The 21,271-nt window shown below is 41.8% G+C and overlaps 1 protein-coding gene across 1 annotated transcript; it reads right to left on the bottom strand.

The window, feature by feature from the left end:
• Positions 1–2,080: 2,080 nt before the first annotated feature.
• Positions 2,081–19,479, bottom strand: gas6 (growth arrest-specific 6). The gene is made up of 15 exons (XM_085271813.1): positions 18,972–19,479; positions 18,554–18,714; positions 16,485–16,509; positions 16,329–16,391; positions 8,927–9,049; positions 8,129–8,248; positions 5,842–5,964; positions 4,895–5,016; positions 4,581–4,699; positions 4,263–4,452; positions 3,998–4,162; positions 3,744–3,912; positions 3,507–3,646; positions 3,218–3,419; positions 2,081–2,895 (listed from the first exon to the last, which is right to left on the bottom strand). The coding sequence occupies exons 1-15, from the start codon at positions 19,045–19,047 to the stop codon at positions 2,744–2,746; spliced, it is 1,950 nt and encodes a 649-aa protein (XP_085127939.1). The 5' UTR covers positions 19,048–19,479; the 3' UTR covers positions 2,081–2,743.
• Positions 19,480–21,271: the final 1,792 nt, after the last annotated feature.

Below are 21,271 nucleotides of genomic sequence, written 5' to 3'. Positions count from 1 at the left end.
GATCTCAGGCTACTCCAGTCTGCATGCCAAAGTATCCATGGGTAAGATACTAAACCTCAGTTGCGAATGTTGGAAAGCACAGACAAAAGTGTCCCTTTATTTGTATTATTCCTTCCTCTTTTCCTCATGCCTGGTAGCTCCCTTGTCGATTATAACCATGTCTTCTCATTTCTACTCCTGTCCCTCCTGGTCATTTCAATCAAAACCTTTACATCTTCAGCTCTGTTACCTCCACCTCCTCTTTTTTCCCCCAGTGTCACTGTCTACAAACCAGACATCATAGCAGGCCTCACATAATTCAGTGATCAAAAAGTCCACTGCCCTCTACACATCTTCATTACCTCCACAGGTATGTCATCTGGACCATCTTCCACTCTTCATAGGTGCCCTGCCTTCATCCTCACTAATCATCTGCACTTTCTGATTCACTAACCTCCATCCATCCATCCATCCATCCACTCTTTTCTTCATTCATGAGCTCCTTTAAAGTACTACTTCCACTGCGTTCACTTGTTAGTACATTATATATAAGCACCAATCCATTTACTATACTGCAAATGGTCTCTGGGAGAAAATTAATTACATTAAAAGCAGCCTACTTTGACAGTAACTGAAACATACAGCAGTTTAACAACTTTAAAAATAGTCCAATGGCAAAGCCACTGTAAAGTAGGGCAAAACAATCACATGTGGCTCTAGAATCACAGGTTTGAGACCCCTGATGCAGCCCCTCAGGTTATCCTCCGTCTAAAAGAATGTTTTAGCTCTTCTCTTTTCAAGGTCACCCTGCCTCTAAGGCGGAGGTTCCGTATTAAAGCATAATATTGAGCTCCATCACAGCTTAAGCTATGCCGCAACAGTCGAGAGCATCGGAAACAGAAGCACAAGGTGCACGGATGTGTTTTTGTTTTTCAAAACACAACTTCACTCAGTGACTTTCATACAGCTGCTTTTATTTTATTTTAATTTTTTTTTTTTTAAATAGGATTTTCACTGCTGAGGGAAGTTAAAACTCAAAAAAGGCAGACTTCTCTCAGCATCATACACATACTGGCAGTTAAGGTGAAAAATAAAAACTAGAAGTTCAAGATACATCACATATGATTAAAAAATAAAATAAGACATTAACAAGTCAAGCTCTATATTCTGGCATTCATCCATCAGAAAACTAGAAAATGATACCTTACACAGGGATGTAAAATAACACTGGAGCCCTTTAGGCATTCGCTCTTCTGACATTCTTTGTTGTTACTGTGTTTTGATTCGCTGAGCACCAATAAATCAAATTAAAAACTGAGTCTCTAAAGCTTGATGCTACTTTGATCCCTGGGTATTGCTCTCACAGTCTCCCAGTTCCACCATGATTTGTCGCTGAAACCTTTTTTTTTCTTTCTTTTTTTTAAGAAGCAGATGAAGTTGAGAGACTCTGATCTTTCTTTGAACTTTGGACCATAAATGTGCCTCAAGGGGGGGTTTTAAGGTAGTGTTTGCTCTGTCTTCTATAAAGCATTGTACAGTCACATTATTTACATATTCAGTATATTACAGCGCCCTCTTTTCCTTTCTCAGTAGCTTGTGTGGTGCGATCAATGCAGTGCTCTCTCTTCCTTGTGGAGAAGGCCCCTTTCTGTCTCCCTGTGCTTCTGTGTCTAATCTACTGTCCTCGGGTTGGTATATGGCAGGCTTTAACTGTGACTGGGTGATTTTTGGGAAAAGAAGGGACCTTTTTGTGATGAACATGAGTGTGAGTCTGTTCTTTAAAAGAGAAAATCCTCAGGGGCACACACTGCAAAGCGTCGGTTAGTTTGCTGGGTTGCAGTGCTGCACCTTTGGGAACTGATTCACCTGTTTAGAGGGAAGCTGTCGACAAGTGTGGGTTGGTTTGTTCTTTTGTAGGCACACGGTTGATTTTCGAAGTTGCAGGCAGATATGGAGTGCTCCTCCAATCGAGAGCAGGGGGGGGAAAAAATTCAAGAAGGCAGTCCATTTATACCTGCAACGATGTGCAATATTTTCTACAGAACGCAAAGTTCATACCGCCTCGCTGTGGCGGGGGCGGGGGGGGGGGGGGGGGGGGGGGGGGGGTGTTAAGGGCAAATGGGATTTATTCATTGAAGATCTGAGCACCTGTTCACACCTTTTCTCTGAGTGAAGTAGCTGATGTAGGACTGTCTTTCTGGTCCCTGTGTTTTTAATTCTTACATTTTCATTTAATTGGAGATTCTATATTAGCACTCGATTAATTCAAGCTTTGTGAACGTGGACCTTAAGTGAGCTGGATGTAAGCAACACGAGCACAGACTAGTCGTTGCTTACAAACCTCCAGTTAGATCTGCGTTTAAGCACAGGATACCAGGTGTAGAAGGCTGACCCCGGACCAAACCCGTAGCATTGATTTTGGATTAGACCCTGCGTGTTCTTGTGAGCTTACGAGGCTTTAAAACACAGCCAGTTTTCAGGCAATGCTGTGCAGCTATTATTCCCTTTGTACAGGGAGTGTTACTCACTGGCAGAAGAACTAACTTGCTGGGTCATAACACTGAGACTGCTGTGAAAATCCCTGCCACTGCTTCTAGGCAGCAGTGTCATCACAGGATAAGGCCAGGGAGGGAGAGGATGGAGGGGAAGGGGTGATCTTGGGCTCAAGCCACACTGTGACATATTCCAATTAAAAACATTTTCCCATCACCCCCTTGTCTCAATGAACTGCTTATGGATCGGTTTTGGCAGATTCAAGCGCTGTTCACTGGTGGGAGTCCAGCAGGGGGCAGGAGTGCGAGCGGATGTCGTTATGTTTGTGGATGGCCCGGTCCAGGTCCAGAGGCTGTCCGTTAACACTGACCTCCATGCAGCCGCTGTAGGGTGTCGACACCAGCGTGGACACCAGAGGAACATCTGCGGGTGGAAATCACAAGAAGTGTCCAAATAACATTATTCACTTTGTTCAACGTGTCAGTGAAAACATTCATCCATCTGTTGTCATGTGGGACGTTTTGTGTGTTTTTTTTTTTTTTAATTGTTGCATTACAAAAAATCTTATGTTGTTCTTTCAGCTTTGAGAACTGTGCAAGATTCTAGCTGCTGGGGATGTTTTCCAGCCTGAACCCAGCAGTCATGCAGACAATAACAGAAGCTGATACTCTTCAATAGAGGTAGGAAGTACTTTAAAAACTTTATGGAAAACTTTTCTGTTCTGCGTAAGTGTGTATGTGCTCACCAGGGAGGCCTCCTATGAATGTAGTAGACTGTGACAGGAGGCCAGTGGGAACTTCAGCATCTTCACTTCGTCCAGAATGGCCGTCGACCAGCAGAAGGGTCTGGTTACCAGAGACTGTCACCTGGATTTCATGACTCATACCATCACAGAAGGGTGCAGGAGAGCTGGCAATGACGGCATTACCTACAGACACCAGAACAAACTAAAGACACACAGGAAGTCAGTTTGCATATCAAATATACAGAAAGTGGTTTTGAACACGTGCACAGTGCGGGATGCATTTACTCACATCTCGCCACTCATCGGTTACAGGGTTATAATCAGCCAGAGCGATGGAGAGAGGCACTCTGTCCTGGTGAACCAGTGCAAAAAGCACCCCAATAGCAGTGGTTGGATTCAGGGTCAAGCGGACGCTCAGGTTCTGTGATTCTGAAGAGAAGAGGAGGGCAGGGGGATGAAGATGACCACATGTGCTTACAATGAATACAAAGAGTTGTTCAAGCTATGAACACAAATACGCATGTACCATAGGTGATGTTGAAGAGAGCAAAGCCTGTGCCGGGGTAATATGCCCCCGGATCCTCACTGCTGAAACACTGCATGTTATCATTAGACCTGATGGTTTCTTGTATGGAGGTGTCTTCACCCGTTAGCCAGCGCCACTCCTTCATACAACCGTCAAGACGAGGGTTCACCTGAGGAACGAATGAAGTCACAACAGTTAGGAAATGTGTGAAAGTCTCTTTGTGGTGTATACATTAAAAAAAACAAAACACACACCTTATTGACCAGGCTGTCCTCTTTGAAAGGCACTCCCCCCACAGTGAGGTTGAGCTCATGCATCCCCTTTTTCAGTGTGAACAGGTCCCCGTTTACCGCAATCTTCATCACTGCTTCCCTGTCAATCTTAATCACTAGGCTCCGCCCCTGCTCCTCCACCGAGATCTGGTTAAAACCGGACATTTAACAAGCTTTTAATAAGCTAATGAAGACCGTGTATACAGCGTAGTATTATTTGTTTTGATCCTCAGCACAAGAGTCAGACCTTCCTCCACTGGCCATCGCTGACAATAGGTCCGCTGCTGGTGACCCTGCTGACGCCGCCATATTTCAGCTGCAGCTCCAGCTTCCCCTGGTTCATCGCCAGCACGATCCAGGAGCTGTTTAGGTGACCTCCAGCAAAGAAGATCACTCCCTCGTGATCGTAGGTGCGGAAGTCAAACTCTGCTGAAAAGCTGAAAAGAGAATTAGGAAACAGCAATGAAGATGGTCTTTGTCCAATGGTAACTAAGATGAAAATGCCTCCAAGACAAGACAGCTGTTGCTGATGAACACGTTGAAAAATCCAACAGAAATTTCTCACCCTGTGTGAACCCTGCGGCGAAAACGCAGCCGCACCACTGGAACACCGCTGAACATGCGTCCCAGGTAAAGAGAGCGGGGGTTCCTCTTCAGGGCCGGTGTTGTGCAGGGAGTTATAGGCTGGAGGAGAGAACAAACACAAAACCAGCGTGGAGATAAAGTCATGAGAATCATGCACATATACAAGATGGCACTTGAAATTGTACTTTTTAACCCATGATGGGATGGTAGAAGCAAGAAAAATAGCACGTGGTCCAACAGACATAGCTTTTAATCATCATTTAACAACAGCGGCAGCTGGTTTTTGTATTTCACCTTACAGCTCCGAAGGTCCTGCGCCAGCTTCATACCCTGGCGTCCATCGCAGAAGCAGTGGAAACTCCCCTGAGTGTTCAAACACTCCTCTTCACAGACACCCGTCTCACACTCATCCACATCTGACAAGCGACAGAAGGTTGGAGAAATTAAAGGGCGTGAGAGCTCAGAGTGACGACTGGGACATGAGAGAATTACAGAGAAGAAGAGAGTTCATAAATTTATCAAAGTCACATCAGCAGAGGGATTAGTCAAAACATGACCCCACAAGGATCAACAAAACATCAAATCCAGGAATGCAGGGGGGGAAAAGAAGAAAAAACATATCAGGGAATGCAAACAACACTTGAGTTAAGTGGCCTTTGACGCTGACTGGATGGTATCGCCATACTTTATATATAACCTTACATGGCCATGAGCAGGCTATGATAAGCAGTAATTCTCTAAGGAGGGACAATGAGGTTATGAAAAGTCTGGTTTGAAGTAGAGATTAGAACTTGGGCACACGAGTAATTCAAAGCTTCGGTTTAAATCCGCAGATTCTTTTCCATGTTGATTCAACACATATGATTTGGTGGCTAAGTTATCACACATATTGTGGAATAAAAAATTGGATTTTGTGTGATAGCTGTCACGTATAAATCCTGAAATACAGGATTGCTGCGGTTTCGCTCTACCACATTTTCTTTAGAGTGATTAACATTAATTACCAAGGAAAGGTGCATCGATGGCTCAGTCTGTATGTTTACTCCCCGAGTTATCTTTTTCTAAACGCAGACTTTTTCACAGTGACCTGTTACCTACTTATATACAATTTCTCCAAATACCTTTGCATTCCCTTCTTGACCCCGCTACGCAGCTGCACCGAGCCCCGCTGAGGGTAAAGCTTTTCCCTCAGTCAGTTCTGATTAAACCAAGTGTATTTATGTGTAGTTAAACACACTTACCGACGCAGCTTTTGGTTTCATTGTCGTAAACATAGCCGATGTCACACAAGCAGTCGTAGCCACCCTCCTTATTCTCACATCGTGCCGTTCCACACACACCTGCGATCTTGCACTCGTTCAGATCTGAAAGACACCAAAATGTCCTCAGCTTTGACACTCCAAAAGTCACGTGTAAGGGCTTAGGAACATTTCAAAGGAAAAGACATAGAACAATCCAGTGGGAGTAATTTAAAGAATGGAAACTTAACCTGGTCCTCATGTGCTTTGTACCATTTAATTCTCCAAAGAAACATAATTAAATACATGGATGTATTGTTTGCATATTTAATACACAGTATCTGTATGTTCCAGCACTGCAGTTACACTGAAATAAATATTTACAGAAGGAACCTTTCAGGATGTTAAATCACACAACAGTTTGAGGCCTTTCTCAGACTTCTCTTTTCTGGGGGGAAAGCTAAAACTATAAATAAAACTGTGTGAGTTTACACAGGGGTCCACATTAGGAAAACATGAGCTTGTAATGTTTTATTTTCTGCCTCGTTTGTTCACTAATCAAAGCCATGTGTTCTTTTATGGACTCACAATGATGGTTATGACACAAGACAGAATAACACTGCTGCTGGACTGTTTCAGAGACTTGAACTTCAGAATAATTACAAATTTAACTTTAGTTTTATTTTTTTTGGTCAGGGATTATACACAAAAACACTGATCTCAAAAAGAAAAGAAGCCCTGAACTAGATTTAGCTACTGGCTAGTTTTCATCTGCAGTCCGTGGGTATGGAGGCTAAGCTGCAACTTCTGAGGACAGAAACTGCGCTTTTTTCCCCCAGTGACCACTCAGTTTCCACAGAGCATCGTGTCAAAATGCTTTCAGCCACTAAATTCCATATAAGTGGGGAGAGTTTTTTTTAAATTTTTTTTAAATAACTCGTCCATCTGGACACTGGAGTTTGGGGCATGGCAGCTTAGATTGACAGGTATGCGTTTCTGGAGCGTTTCTGGAGCATTTTAATGGATTATCTGACAAACGCATTGCTCTAGTATTTAACAATAATTAGCATTGTGTGTGTCTATGCATTGTCCCTGTGTAGTTTATGGATGTAACATGCAACTATACCAATTATCAGTTTATTTACAAAAGTACTTTTTAAAAACACAAGTGTTGTAGAAAGCACCAAAACACCACACAACAAATCAGCAACAAAAACAGTAACAAACAGAAGGTTAGAACACACCACTCTCATTCTGAATTAAAAGCTAAAGAATAACATTTTAATATATGTTTTAAATGGAGTTAGGAGCTGAGATATATCTGGTGATGCCAATCCATTAAAGGTTTAAAAAAAATAAAATAAAATCTTAAAATGAACAAACAGGGAGCCAATGAAGGAAGGCCAGGACGGGGGAGATGTGCTCCAGTTTAAAGACGAACTGCAGCATTTTGGACTAACTGTAGGCAAGCAAGGGAAGCTTTGCTAAGGCCAATATAGTGCGCATTACAGTAGTCCAGATATGTTGTGATAAAATAAGACATCCAAAAATTGGGGGGGGGGGGGATTTGAATCTTTGAAAAAGTCTGAAATGAAAAATTGATAAAATGATAAAAACTAGCTTTAATAATGGAATTTATATGCTTATCTAGTATAAAAATCACAGTCCAGTCGGACATCAAGGTTAGTCACTCGGACCCAGGTCCAAGAGAGGAGTAGTACACACACCACCAGGTCTGAACACAATGATCTGAGTTCCTTGTGATCTGATATCTTTCAGACACTTCTGTAGTGGTTTAGGAGTTGAATTGACATTTCTTTTTATAGGCAGGTAGATTTAGGTGTTGTCTGCATAGGAAAGATATGCATGCATGTCCATGTTTTTTAAAAATCAGGCCCAGGGAAAGAAGTTAAAGAAAAGAAAAGGCCTGGACTGAGAATCGATCCTTGTGAGACACCAGACCTATTAACTTCTGGTTTTAAAAAACTAATGTGGAGGCAGCCAAATTGTTAATACTGAGGCTCAAAATGAGTCCAGAGACCAATGGATGACGTCATCGTGGGTACATCCATCTACAGTCTATGAGACTGATATTATATTAAATACAAAATATAAATAAGCAGAAGTAGATAAAATACAACATAATCAATTATACAAGTCTATAAAGAATTTATATTTTCAGAGTGGGAAGTGGATTCAGAATTGGTAAATGGCGATGATGTGTCTATTTGCAGCAGTGCTGACTTGATTCCAGCTATTAGAAGACGTGCATTCGTGGTCTGCGGCTTACCATTACACAGCTGACGTCCTGACAGTGTGTAGCCTTGGCGACAGGAGCAGTGGTAACTGCCCACAGTATTGTTGCACTCGTGGTCACATCCTCCATTTCTCCTGCTGCACTCATCGACATCTGCAAGCAGGAGAGAGGTGAGAAATGCAGGTTGCTTTCAGCTGGATGCTGTTTAGTGACTGTGAATTTCTTGTTTGTTGTACATTCCAAATAAGGGACACAGTATGTAACTGTGGCTGAGTGTTTAGGAGGACTGTGGTTGTCAAGTGGAAAAGGCTCAGACCGACTCAAACTGAATCTGTTTTGGTTTCCTCTCGCAGTAAGGTGGTAGGATGAGTCACAGTGGAAATGTGTGGAATGATGGCTGCGCCATAAATCAGAGAAACATGTTCCCCTCTCCCTCACAGTGAGAGTTTAGAACTTATGTGGATTTAACTTCTAACAAGCATGCAAACCTCAGTTTGGAGTCTGGGATAGCACTTCCCGTACATGCACTTCATAATGATCTTACACACCATTCACACATCATTAATAACTGCAGCAGGAGCTGGATATTAGACAGCATGCCATCAATAACAGCTTTTCAAGGTCAAATTAATTCCAGCATCGTTGAGAGACAAAACAGTATTAGTTTACACATGAGAAAAGCAGGATGTTTCTATCAGTGGACAGGACAGGGGTTCGCTGTCAGAGCCAAGGTCACAGTAATGACATTTGCACTGATGTACCAGAATGACAGAGCAAAAATTCAACCTCTGCTGAGCTCCAGGACACAGCTTTCCATAATGATGACAGTACCTTTCTCACACGTGGCTCCCGTCCAGCCCGTAAAACAATGACAGAGGAAGTCGCCCTTTTTGTCCTCGCAGCGGACGGTACCGCTGGGATTGCAGGGATTGGGAGAACACTGATTGGGAATATCTTAAAGTGTGAGAAAACAGAGACAGAGAAAAAGACATGTTATTACTGCTTTAAGCATCAAGTCTGTACAAAGGTTGCTTATAGTCAGTGTAACTGTATACCATAACAGACAGAGGACACTCCTGATATGCAGAATCTCTCTTAGGTTCTGCACATTGGGAGATCTGTATAAATAGCCTAACTTGTGACAGGCTCTCTTTCCGGACATGCCCTAATTCCCACCACCTGTCCTCTACTTCTCAAGAAACAATACTGAATTGATATTTAGCTTTATTTTTAATTCTTGTTTTTGCTACTTTTCTATTCCATATTTACACTTAATTCCCCCCCTCTTTTCCCCCCCACTGCACGCTTGTGTAATAGTGCTCAGTTTTCTCTCCAAATCTGTTTCCTTCCCAAGCAGAGGAGTTTGAGTACTCGACAAGTCTGGACATGTTAGCTGGAGTTCAGAGAAAGAGAAAATGACAAAGACTGGAGAAAATGAAAGGGGGGGGGGGGGGGGGGGGGGGGGGGAGGATTTGCATTTGTGTTTTTGCATATAAAACCCAAAGCCACAACTTCTTCTTTTTTTGTAACATTGCATGACAGCTAGAGATGGACCGATCCGATATTATGTATCGGTCAGATACTGACGTAAATTACTGGATCGGATATCGGAGAGAAATAAAAATTTAATCCAATCCATTAAATATCAAAAAAGCACCTCACAAAACTTGCGACATGGCGTAACTCGGCTCATAACCGTTGCACGTCGCAGCAGTATGCGTCACGTGATAGAGCGGCTGTGTGTATTTGTAGCCTCGCTACAAATCCGGCATTTCATCTCCGAGGAAGTGATCCCAGAGAGAAGTAAAGCAAATGTGTAAGTAGCCCAAAATAAATGTAAGTAGCCCGAATAAAAAAGAGAGCAATTTTTGATTGATGTTTTGTTTCCTGTTTTGTTTCCTTTACAATATTATACTTTAATGTATAATATTGTAAAGGAAACAAAACATTAATCAAAAAATTGTTGAAAAACAAATTACAACATTGTATAAAAATTACACAATCATCAACTCAAATACTTGGTTCTAATTGAACAGAAATTTCTATGAACTTGTAAGAACTGTGTAGGACATGAATCAGTCTGTGTCAGATCCTGAATTTGAAATTTCCGCTGAAGTCTAAACAGATTTTTCAGGTTTATTTTTAGTATGTTATTTGCAATTGGTGTTTGTTCTGGGAAAGATATTGCAGACTGAGCAATAATGCGTTTCTTGCATTTCTCATGGGTTCTAATGGGGGCCTTTCTTAAAATGACTGGTCCCAGTAACAAAGGCGCTTGTCGACTCAGAAATCGAGAGAAAACCAACAACACACCCGGCAGAACATTATGTTATTTACACGGGTGCACATAAGTGGTCCGCATGTGCGCATTCGCTGTCAAAATAAAAGACGCGCACCAGATAAGAAGTTGCAACGCTGTTTGCGTCCATATAAAAAGCACTGTTTTTGTCCGCTAGAGTGGGATTTTCACGGCACATTCCGCACCACGTCTCTGTGCGTTCATCATTTGTTTGAAGCCAGCTCACCTCCTGCAACCACTTTTCCGAGAATACGCGCTTCTTTTGTGGTTCTGACTCCTTCTGACATTTCTTTGGAGGTAGAGGAACACCAAAGTAATTGCTTAAAGGAGCTTCTTCGACATCTTTAAGAGTTTTAAACAAATGTCTGTCCTCCTCCAGAAAATCTTATGTATGCAAACACGCGTTGCAACTTCATATCTTGTGCGCGTTTTTTTTGGGGTTTTTTTCTTTGACAGCGAATGCGCACCTGCGGACCACTTATGTGCAGCCCCGGTTATATAGCTCGTCATATTGCAGCCACAGAAATTCTTTTGTCCATGAAACCATAAAGCTGCACTTTCTTTTTGCCTTATAGTCTGATTTGTCATAACTTTTCCGTTTTGTGGTAAGCTTTTCTTTGGCTGTCACTTCTTCACCCTGACCTCTCTTATTTGGCTCAGCAGAACTAAGATATATATCCTGCTGCTTTTACACACACACACACATAACGCTCAGTAATTCTCTGCGCGATCAACCTCTCACATGTTTAAGCTTGCTGCGGGAGATTTCACTTGTCATGTTTGCATAGTAAGCTAACGATTGATAAGACGATGTCAGAGGAATTGGTGCGCAAATTATCATCACTCACCAATCAGTGCTGTCGCTCTCTATACACAGTTCGCACGATTGCAAAGTGAAAGCAAAAAAACAAGCGCAAATTCAAACGAGATTTCAATATGTCACATATTGACAGTGGCTCACCGATGCCAATGACATAATTACCCAGCTACATTTCCGAAAGAATGCAAAAGCATTGACATATATTTTTCCTTCCTACAATAGCCCGACGGGCAGGGAAGAGATAGATTTTGGTACCCCGACTGGAAAAATCGCTAGCCCCGGGACGTCGGGCTAGCGATGGGAACACAACGAATATGACTGCACATTTACGCCGACATCATCCTAGTGCAAAGACAAGTGGAAGAAGACAAAAACAACAAGCATGCTACTAACTTTACCCGAGTCATTTAGTCATTGAGGAATCATGCATCTTTGGAAAAGAGAGTTTATTACAGAGAAATGGCTCTTTCCAAAATAAAAGCTATACTATACGCTTCTTCTGGGCTATATTCTCAGCAGCATATTGTAGCGGGTCAGGGCTGTTCGGGGTTCTGTTTGTACAGTTATGTTTTGTTTATGTTGCCATAGTGACGGGTGACGCCTTCTCGCTGCGACGGTGTATCCTTCCAGGGTCAGAGGGCGCTCTGTGTGTTGTTGTTGCTGTGCGGTTGCCGCGCTGAGCAGTTAGCTAGCGGCAGTGTTCTTCTGCAGATATCAATAAACGGCTGTGCTCCCTGGCTAGCTCACGGGAAGCAAGACCAAACAATACCTCCGTCTCCTCCTTGTCTGAGCTCGCCACAATATTAAACATATCAGGTCCCCATAAGGAGAATCGTGTGCTAAGGGCTGTCTAAATGACTCGGGTAAAGTTAGTAGCATGCTTGTTGTTTTTGTCTTCTTCCACTTGTCTTTGCACTAGGATGATGTCGGCGTAAATGTGCAGTCATATTCGTTGTGTTCCCACTAGTGCTGTCAGCGTTAATCTCGTTGAAATGACGTTAACGCCACAACACGGCAAATCTCCATTAACGAGCTACCCCTGCGTGGGGCTAGACGGCCAACACGTTAACGAGCTAACTGCGCTAACACACTAGTTCCCACCCATGTAATTGAGCATTGCGTGGCACATCCAACATACTGTTTTACTTTAGTCCATGACGCGCTTACCTTCAGGGTCATACATCACATGAAAACCAAAATAATTCCAAACGCCAGATCTGAATGAGGGTGGAGGAGGTTCAATTTGCCATGTTGCAAGGAGAGCTTAACTTCTGTCTCGCTAGCTTGCCCTGCGCTCTTCCTTCTGACGATGCTGTCTGTGTTGAACACTCAGTGGATCTGCGCTCGACAGTGCAGCCTAGGCGCTCAACACAGACAGCATCGTCAGAAGGAAAGTTGATAAAATAAATTACAAATTTTGTATTGTTCGATACATATGCGTACCGAACCGAAAGCACTGTATCGAACGGTTCAATATCGATACGAGTATCGTTGCACCCCTAGTAAGTACATCTCTGAATGTTTGTAAAGCATTCCCTCGTTAAGCTTAACAACCGATATATGGAGCGACTGCCTCTCTCCCCCTCCCTCTCCTGCTGCTACTTCAATTGAGAAACTGATCAATGATCAGCTGATCGGGCTTTTCTATCGCAAGTCCGTCTCGTTTGTTTTTGGCCCACTTTGCACCAGAAAGAGAAAACCAGCGGCTGAACAACAGCAGCACGTTTAAGCTTGATAAGCTGTTGTTAGAATTTATTTAATATTACTTTCTACTCGAGGATCTTTTTCTATGTAGCTGACGGCTGGTAACTGTGCAGGGGCGGATCTAGCAAAGTTTAGCCAGGGGGGCCGATAGGGCATTAACAGGGAAAAGGGGGCACAAAGAATGCCGCATGCCACAGCCGCTCTATCACGTGATGCATACTGCTCCGACCTGCTAATGTTCTGAGGCGAGTTACGGCGTGTTGCAAGTTTTGTGAGGTGCTTTCGTGATATTTAATGGATCGGATTACATTTTTTATTTTTCTCCGATATCCGATCCAGTAATTTAGGTCAGTATCGGACCGATACCGATACGTAATATCAGATCGGTCCATCTCTACTTTCTACACCAGGATCCTTTTCTACATAGCTGACGGCTGGTAACTGTGCAGGGGCGGATCTAGCAAAGTTTAGCCAGGGGGGCCGATAGGGCATTAACAGGGAAAAGGGGGCACAAAGACATACTTTTCTTTCTTATTCTCATTTAAAATGTCTCGCTTTTAATAAATAATTATCCGAATCTTACACCCAAAGTTTTAATCTGATGTAAAATGTATATAAGTCCATTACTGTATATAGTAACTATTAAGTCTAATATACCCTAGTAAGCTATAGTACTTTTTCCTTTGGGAAGGTATGATCTGTGCAGTCTGTAGTTCTGTTGAAGAAAGATGTTGAATCTATTTAATTATTCTTGAAAAATAATTTATTTCTGGGCATTTTTTTCCACACTGCATCAAATTAAAGTTGATTACGTCGATTAAGCATCATGAGGTGGTGGGTGGTTCCCTATTTATTTATTTTTTGCTGGGAGTTTTAGAACCCTATTAGTTAGGTTGCTTACTCTTTAAAATACCAGAATAGGGAGGATGGTGCAGGTTTAAGTTTATTTTTGGGTGCAGTGTATTTTTTGCATACAGGTATAACAGAATAGCATTAGTGTTTTTGTTTTGTTTTTTAACTTGAGTATTAACTTATACAAAAAGCAGCAAGATATTAAAAGAACAGTTTTATTGATTAAAAAACACACTATATCGGATTCATATCGGAATCGGCCGATATCCAAATTTATGATATTGGTATTGGTCATAAAAAAGTGGTATCGTGCCATCTCTAATGACAGCTGCTCAAAACTACACACTAACGGCTTGTGGTACTTTGCATCTGTGAACCTTTATTTTGTTTATGCAATCTCTATTGACAGCTTCATATATGACAGTTGCGATGCTGTGAAAGTGTCAACAGAAACATAATACAAAACCAAATCTTTTCAGGAATACCAGGTTGTCACTCCTCAACAAAAACAAGACTACGTGAAGCATGGGATCCGTTCACTGCAATGGGCAAGACCTTATGAAAATAACATGTCCATATTACAATATACACCAATATTCTCCAAATCCTCTACCATTCAGCATTTTTGGTGCCTACAAAGAGATGAATCTGTCCATGCTGTGTATATTAATAACAGATACCAGCTTGTGACTTATGTTCTGAAAGCAAGCCAGACAGCTGCTCTAAAAATAACATGGAATAATAGTCAAATATAAAAAATGCTGACTGTCACACCTGTGCTAAATGTAGTCGAAATTACAAGTTAGAGATGTGTAGAGCCAAAGCTAGCCGTCTCATTCGGAAAGAGCAAAATCTAAATAGAGACAATGATTTTGTGAGCTGAATTTAGACTTTAAAAACATTAAAGCACTGCATGATGCCAGCAATGAGGAAAAGCTCAGCAATTCATCAATGCAGAGTAAGACAAAAAACAAATGTTAAGAGACAGCACTAAAAACATTTAAACAGCACTTTTAAGTTATTATTATTAGGACCATTTTATTATCTTAAGTTTGAATTAAGTTAATAATGCCTAAGGTTGGATGCTATAGTTGGGTATATTTGCCTTAACAGACTTAATCTTCTCAACTACCAGCTATTGGTGTAATGTAACTTTGTGCATTTATTAAAAACATCTGTATTTAAACTGAGCGTTATGTGCACAAATACTTGGCTGATGTCAGTGCTTTACAGATGATGATCCCTCAGTTACAAATAACACAGCAGGAATGTTTTACTACAATACATTTTATCAGATTTTTCTTTTTTTTAACATTGAAGTAATATTCCTTCATCAAAACTGAAAATATTTGCATATCAGCATCAGTGCATGCAATTGTACTCTCTGACAAAGGAGGGCAGATATTAAAAAAAAAGAATCCCACCCATGCTCCTGGTTAGTGATGCTTTGTAGACCATTAAACAAGAAGTGTAACTGCAGGAGCCAAGCTTGTTTCCTCTGCTTCAAAATTTAATGGTCCCCCAACACAGAGTCACAATTTAGTTCCATTTGTTAAAACACACACTGTGGAATCACAGCCTACAAAGCTTCCAGAGAAGTAACAATGTGCCATACTGTGGATGTCAAAGAACAGTAACACGTGTCTTTCAGTGATCTATTTTTATCCATTTTTGTAAAGTGCCATTCACAGAAAACTGCAGACTAAGGAAACAGAAGCAGGGAGCAGTGGGAGAATTAACTCAGTAGATGTTTCCATAATGCGCTGTGCATGTCGGAAATATTCCATAAATAAATTGGTGGAAAGCCAGAATCTGCTTTGAGACCATCAGTGGTGACAGGCAACTGATGGGCGAGATAGAAAAATGGTGGAAAGGAGATGGTGCTGACAACTGGTGGAAAAAAAGTACTGCCGTATCTTTAAATGTCACAATGCTGCAGCTGAGTCATGGAAACGCCTCCCCCGCAAGACAATCAACAGCCAATAGCAGTAAAGCCGGTCTCCTGTATCCTGATGCAGCAGAAATCCTTAGCCATCCTCTCATCAGACCATCCTCTCTACGTCATTCCCCAGCCGAGCCCACACACGAAGAGGCTGGCGCAGTCGCTCAGGAAGTGAGTGCGCGAATATGTGACGACTAAAGGGGTGTGTCACTCATTCAGCAACGTGTAGCGTCACTGTAGCAAAGTGCTGCAATGTTACTCATAGACACTCACGCACACACAGTTCACTTTAAAAGGAGCTAGGTGTGCCACGCTGAGAAAATGGACCTGGAGGTGCCGAAGAGATTCAGCACATCTCTGCTTCCGATTGCTTCTGTACTTGCAGAGGGCACACACTGGAGTGTGATGCAGAGCAGTGATACTGCAGTGCAGCACAACTCTGCAACATAACTAGCTCCCTGTCTCTTCATGTAGCAACTTTCTCAGTGAAATAAAAACCGAGAATAAATGAGAGAGCAGGATGTAGACATGCATTAATCTAACCTATTCACAGACTAACAATAAAGCTGAAAGGCAGACAGGAGGAGGTAAAAAAAACAAAACAAAAAAAACTTACTGTGGACACATGTGACCAGATCCTGTTTTTTCTTTTCAGAATCTCCAAACGTGTCCAGGCAGGCTAGACAGAGACAAAAATGGAATTCAGTTGAAGGGATGACAAACGTATAATCAGCCAAGAGAGAGATTAATGGTTTTAGGTAGAATAACTTACCTAAATACTTGGGATAAAAGTAGTTCTGCATCAGAGAAAAACAAAAACAAAACACAGAGGGTAAAGTTATGTGTTTGCAAACAAAATCTAAACAAGGCAATACAGTCTCAATGAACTCTTAAAATTAGTAACAGGTTTCTGCTTATACTTGACTTAATTGTGCATTTGTTTTGGGGGGTTTTATAGCTCACTTCTGCAGGAAAAACAGTTCATAAACAATCATGAAATTTGGCAGTGCGATGCAGAGATTAGGCTATGATTACTCTGTAATCTGCTCTAACAGGGTGCAGCTCTATGACAGGAGCTTCTTCAGCATTCTCTGCATTCCTGGTAGTAGTACCATCCCTCCTGCCTTCTGGCTGCAGCAGTTCTCCACATATAGGCCAAAATCTGAGACTCTGGAGGCACAGAGTCACACTCATGCTGCAGTAGATGCCAGATGCAGCAGGCTTGCGTGAGACCGGTGTCTTATTAAGTGAAACTAATCAGGCAAAATTCTGTGTGGGGTAAAGTCTGATTATACACTGACCTAAAATATAAGCTGACCTTCAAAGGTTAACCAAAACGACTAAATTTGAACCTCACACTGAGCAAGTTAGTTTTGACACCTTCTTCTCATTTGTATGTCCCGTATGTCATCAAATAAATAAGAGACCAGAAACTTGGTATGACTGTCCATTGCCAAGGATGATCATAAGCATTGGGAACACCCCAGCCTCTCTCTTTCCCTCTCTGCAGAGCTACAAAGCTGCAGCAGAATAAAATGCAGAGTCAGAGACAGGCCCTTTCAGGATGAATAATGCAGATACGAGTGAGACTGCAGCTTTGTGTCACGACAAGGTTCAAAACTTAAAGGAGTAATTTGGTGTTCTGCCGGTGGCATGCGTGGATCTGATTCAGACATCACCCGACTTCACCCTTTTTACCAGAATCCACCTCAGCTTCAGTTTAATCCTCCCTCTCTCAGCGCCAGACTAATCTTACAAGTAATCTTAAGTCATCGATTGCCTCATTCGCTCCCTCTCTACTACAATTCACAATATCAAATCTTAAGGAGTGAATGTGACATTTAAAGGGCAGCACATCACCAACACAAGTCCACCACTTAAAACCGTTGAATATGAATGTCAGATGTAGAAATTAAGAAAAATTACAGAGTTCACAATCAAAAGCATCCAGCCACGTTAGGGTAGACTTGTTGCAGAAGATTCTGGGCATGCATCTGCACTATTATTTGCTGTAGCACATATCATCTTCCCGAGGAAGCCCAAGAAGCCCAAGTTCTGTGTGTTTTTCTAAACACTTTGGATTATTTATAGCCTGTTTGCACATACAGCACACTGTAGTACATATAAAATAGGCTTATGAATTCACATGGATGGAAAGGCTGACGTGTACACTCATGAATGCAGAATGGAAACTAATCTCCAGTACAGGTTTCTGAGCATGGCCCGTGTGATGGATTTTGTACGATGTTAAATGTCAAGTAGGAAACATGTCTTCAGATTACCAGGGCAACGTACACAGTAATGTTGAATGAAATGCATATGTGTGCATGTGCAACATCAGAAGATGCAACACGATGAGAAAAAGAAACAGAAAGACATCCAGCTACATCCCATATTTGTTATCAACTTAAGGACACATGTCAATATGAAGAGGAGATTGGGGATATAAAAGGGGATTTCACAAATGACGGTAGAGTCATGCTGACTCAGTGTCTGTCACAGAAACAAAACAAAAGACGCGGAAAGCGGCCAAGTCCCAGACATGGGAATATTATGTGTCCTGACAGCTATCAGCATGCTGGACTTATTGAAGCATGAATACTAGCGGCAAGCAGCCCAGACAATGAATCATTAGTGTGTGTGTAGTCATTATGAACATGATGTAAACACCCAGCCTCCCTGAAGTTACAGTACATAACACAACCTCAGCAGGTAATGGTGCTCTGATGGAGTTGGTGGTACTGCAGTACCTCCTCACAGGATGAGAAGGAAGCCCGCCTTTGCTCGCATGCAGCCTTTGCTGAGCTGCAGCTGAGACTAACTTGTGAACACACCACTCACCGTCTCCGGGTCGTTTTCAAACACTTCTCTGGCCTCCTCCTTGCTGCACTTTTCCTCCACGCACTCCCTCTCCAAGTGTCCTTGCTTTGTCTCCTCGAAGACTTGATTCGCCCTCCTGTGTCTGCTCAGAAACTGGTTCGCCTCTTGAGGGGACAGTGAGACTAAAGAAGGACAAAAGAGAGCAAAACGAGCAAAGTTTAGTCACCTTTAAAAAAAAAAGAGCAAGTGAATGTCAAACAACTCTGCGGTTAAGCAATACACTGGCGCAGGAAAACAATGTGAGGGATGTTGCGAAATATCTAACGTTAACCGTCAGTACTGGCAATAACCAAGACGTGTATCATCACCAGCTGCAACTCAAATGTCAAAGAGGGTTTAGCGGGCTAGCTAGCCGCCTAGCATGTAACTGTTTACTTACTGCTGTCGGACCAGCGGACGAGCAGCAGGATTAGCAGCGCTGCCGACGGAAAGGACTTTGTCGGGGTCAGCCGCATTGTTTGACTGCTGTGTTTGCGCCAAGCTCGAGAAACTTTCTCCTGCCCCGTCCCACCCCCTCCTCAGCCTCTCTCGGTGTAAGCGCAGGCGTCGGTGCGAAACGCCGCAGGTATTCAGGTGACTTGCTCCGACCGTTGGCCGTTAACGTCTACGGTAGGACACGAACGTCGCGCGCGCTTGTGTGTGAGTCTGTGTCCCCCTCCTCCTCCAGGACGCTCACTACTACTACACGGCGAAACTGCACGACCGACCTCTTCTACCCCCCTCGCGTGCGGTTCAGCTGGTCCCCATCGCGGTGTGTGGGGACTTTTACTTAGCCGTTTGCGGACCGGACAGTCTGCGGAGGAACACTGCTCGTCTCTGCTTCAGGAGGAGGAGTAGCTCTCTGAGAAGTGCAGGCAGGAGTTTGAAGTGATGCAGACACCTCTTCATCCCTCCCTCCCTTCTCTGTGTGTTCGCGTGTGTGCATGTGCGCGCGCATCACACTGGGGAAAAAAATCTGTTTAACTGGCACGCAATCCGTGATTTGGCTGTTGCACTTGTGGTTAGTAAGTAAATACTTGTATTAAAGTAAACAATACTCGAGTACTTTGCAATGCCCTCAAAAGTATTTTAAACGTTAGTCCAGGGGCATAACCAAAGGGGGGCATGAGGTGGCACAGACTACGCTAATTGTTATCCCCCCCTTTGATTTTTTTTTTTAAATTCAGTTTAATCTCCAAAGTGAATTTTTTTATTTCAGCTTAATTATTATTGTTTGGAAATGTTTAGTTTTATTTTATAATTTTAATTAGTTCTTCTGTTACTTTTAAAAAATTAAAAAGTAAATCAGTGCCATTGTTACAATAAAAACATAGAATTTCTTGAAAGCAGTTTACTTAGTGTTTTAGACAACCAAAGTCTCAATAAACATTTCCTCAGTGTCTTGTCAGGCAAGTTATAATAAAATTGAGAAAAAACAAATATTAAAACAAATCATACTTCTTTTATATTTATATTTCAAGTCTAGTTTTCATTTTAATTTTAATTTTTTTTCACATTTTATTTTAGTTTTTAGTTTAGTTTTAGTTAATGATAGAACTTTGAAGAGCTGTGAAAACGTATTTTCCCCTTCCTGATTTATTTTTCTTTCTTTTTTGCATATGTGTCATATTTGCCTGTTAAATCATCATGAATTAACGATGAATAACCACATTTTCTGAAAAGCTGAGTTCACTTTCACCAGCCAAGCCTATTTGCTTATTGAAAAAACTGAACTTTTTGGAACAAAATAAAGTCTTGAACAAGCAATCCATGCTGGAAACCCCTCCAGTGTGGTTGAATTAAAACAATTCAGCAAACAAGAGTGGGCCAAAATTTCTCCACAGCGATGTAAAATACTCGTTGCCAGTTATTGCAAATGTTTGACTATGTCACAGTCACATGTCAGAAGCAGAAATGACGTCACTCCTAAGTTGAGCGTGTTCTATTACTAAAGTCAGAAAAGCAAGAAAAAAGAGGATTTGGTTTTCTTCTTAGCAAGGTAGACCTATTTGTGCATCACAAGCAGTACACCACAATGCTTGGATTTGAAAACACAACTGCAGCACATTCATGAACAGAGCCTGGTCAGCAGACTGCATATGCCTTATTTAGTGAGTCACAAATACAATGGAAAAAAACAATGGCAATACAAATTTCAAGTTTTACATTTTAATGTTTATGCGCATTGCCATAATCTTGGATTGTGAATTCAAGGTTGGTGGGGGTGCTCCGACTTTCCAAACTGGAAATCCATCTTGAAGGGTCATTCCAATTGGAAATTGGAAATTCTGACTTCTAACTTTAACTGGAAGTGTTAGTCTTAGAGTGCCCAATTTAATTCTCAGTAATATTTATTTTCAAAGCTTTTGTTACTTTAATTATTATTATTATTATTATTATCATTATAAACTGTATTATTATAGATAATGTGTGTGAAATACTGATTAGTTAAGCTAGGAAGTAGTGGAGTAGCTATAAAGGAACAAAAATGCAAATAAAATACATATATCCCCCAAGTATAGTCCTTAATTTGAACAGCTTTGCAGATTTTACAGTAGAAAAATAACTTATAGCTCAGCATTGGTCATAACATTTACTTATAAAATATGTTCTTTGTTATAGATTTAACTACTAAACAGCATTTAAAGTAGTGAAATGACATTAAGTGCTTAAATACCAATTTATGGTACACATAATGAC

Source organism: Mchenga conophoros, linkage group LG1, assembly GCF_057382185.1.
Source record: "Mchenga conophoros isolate Kocher_MC1m ecotype Shallow Benthic linkage group LG1, M_conophoros_male_GT1.1, whole genome shotgun sequence".
NCBI lineage: Eukaryota > Metazoa > Chordata > Actinopteri > Cichliformes > Cichlidae > Mchenga > Mchenga conophoros.
Note: the sequence above shows the minus strand (reverse complement) of the source record. Positions and strands in the feature narration are given on the sequence as shown.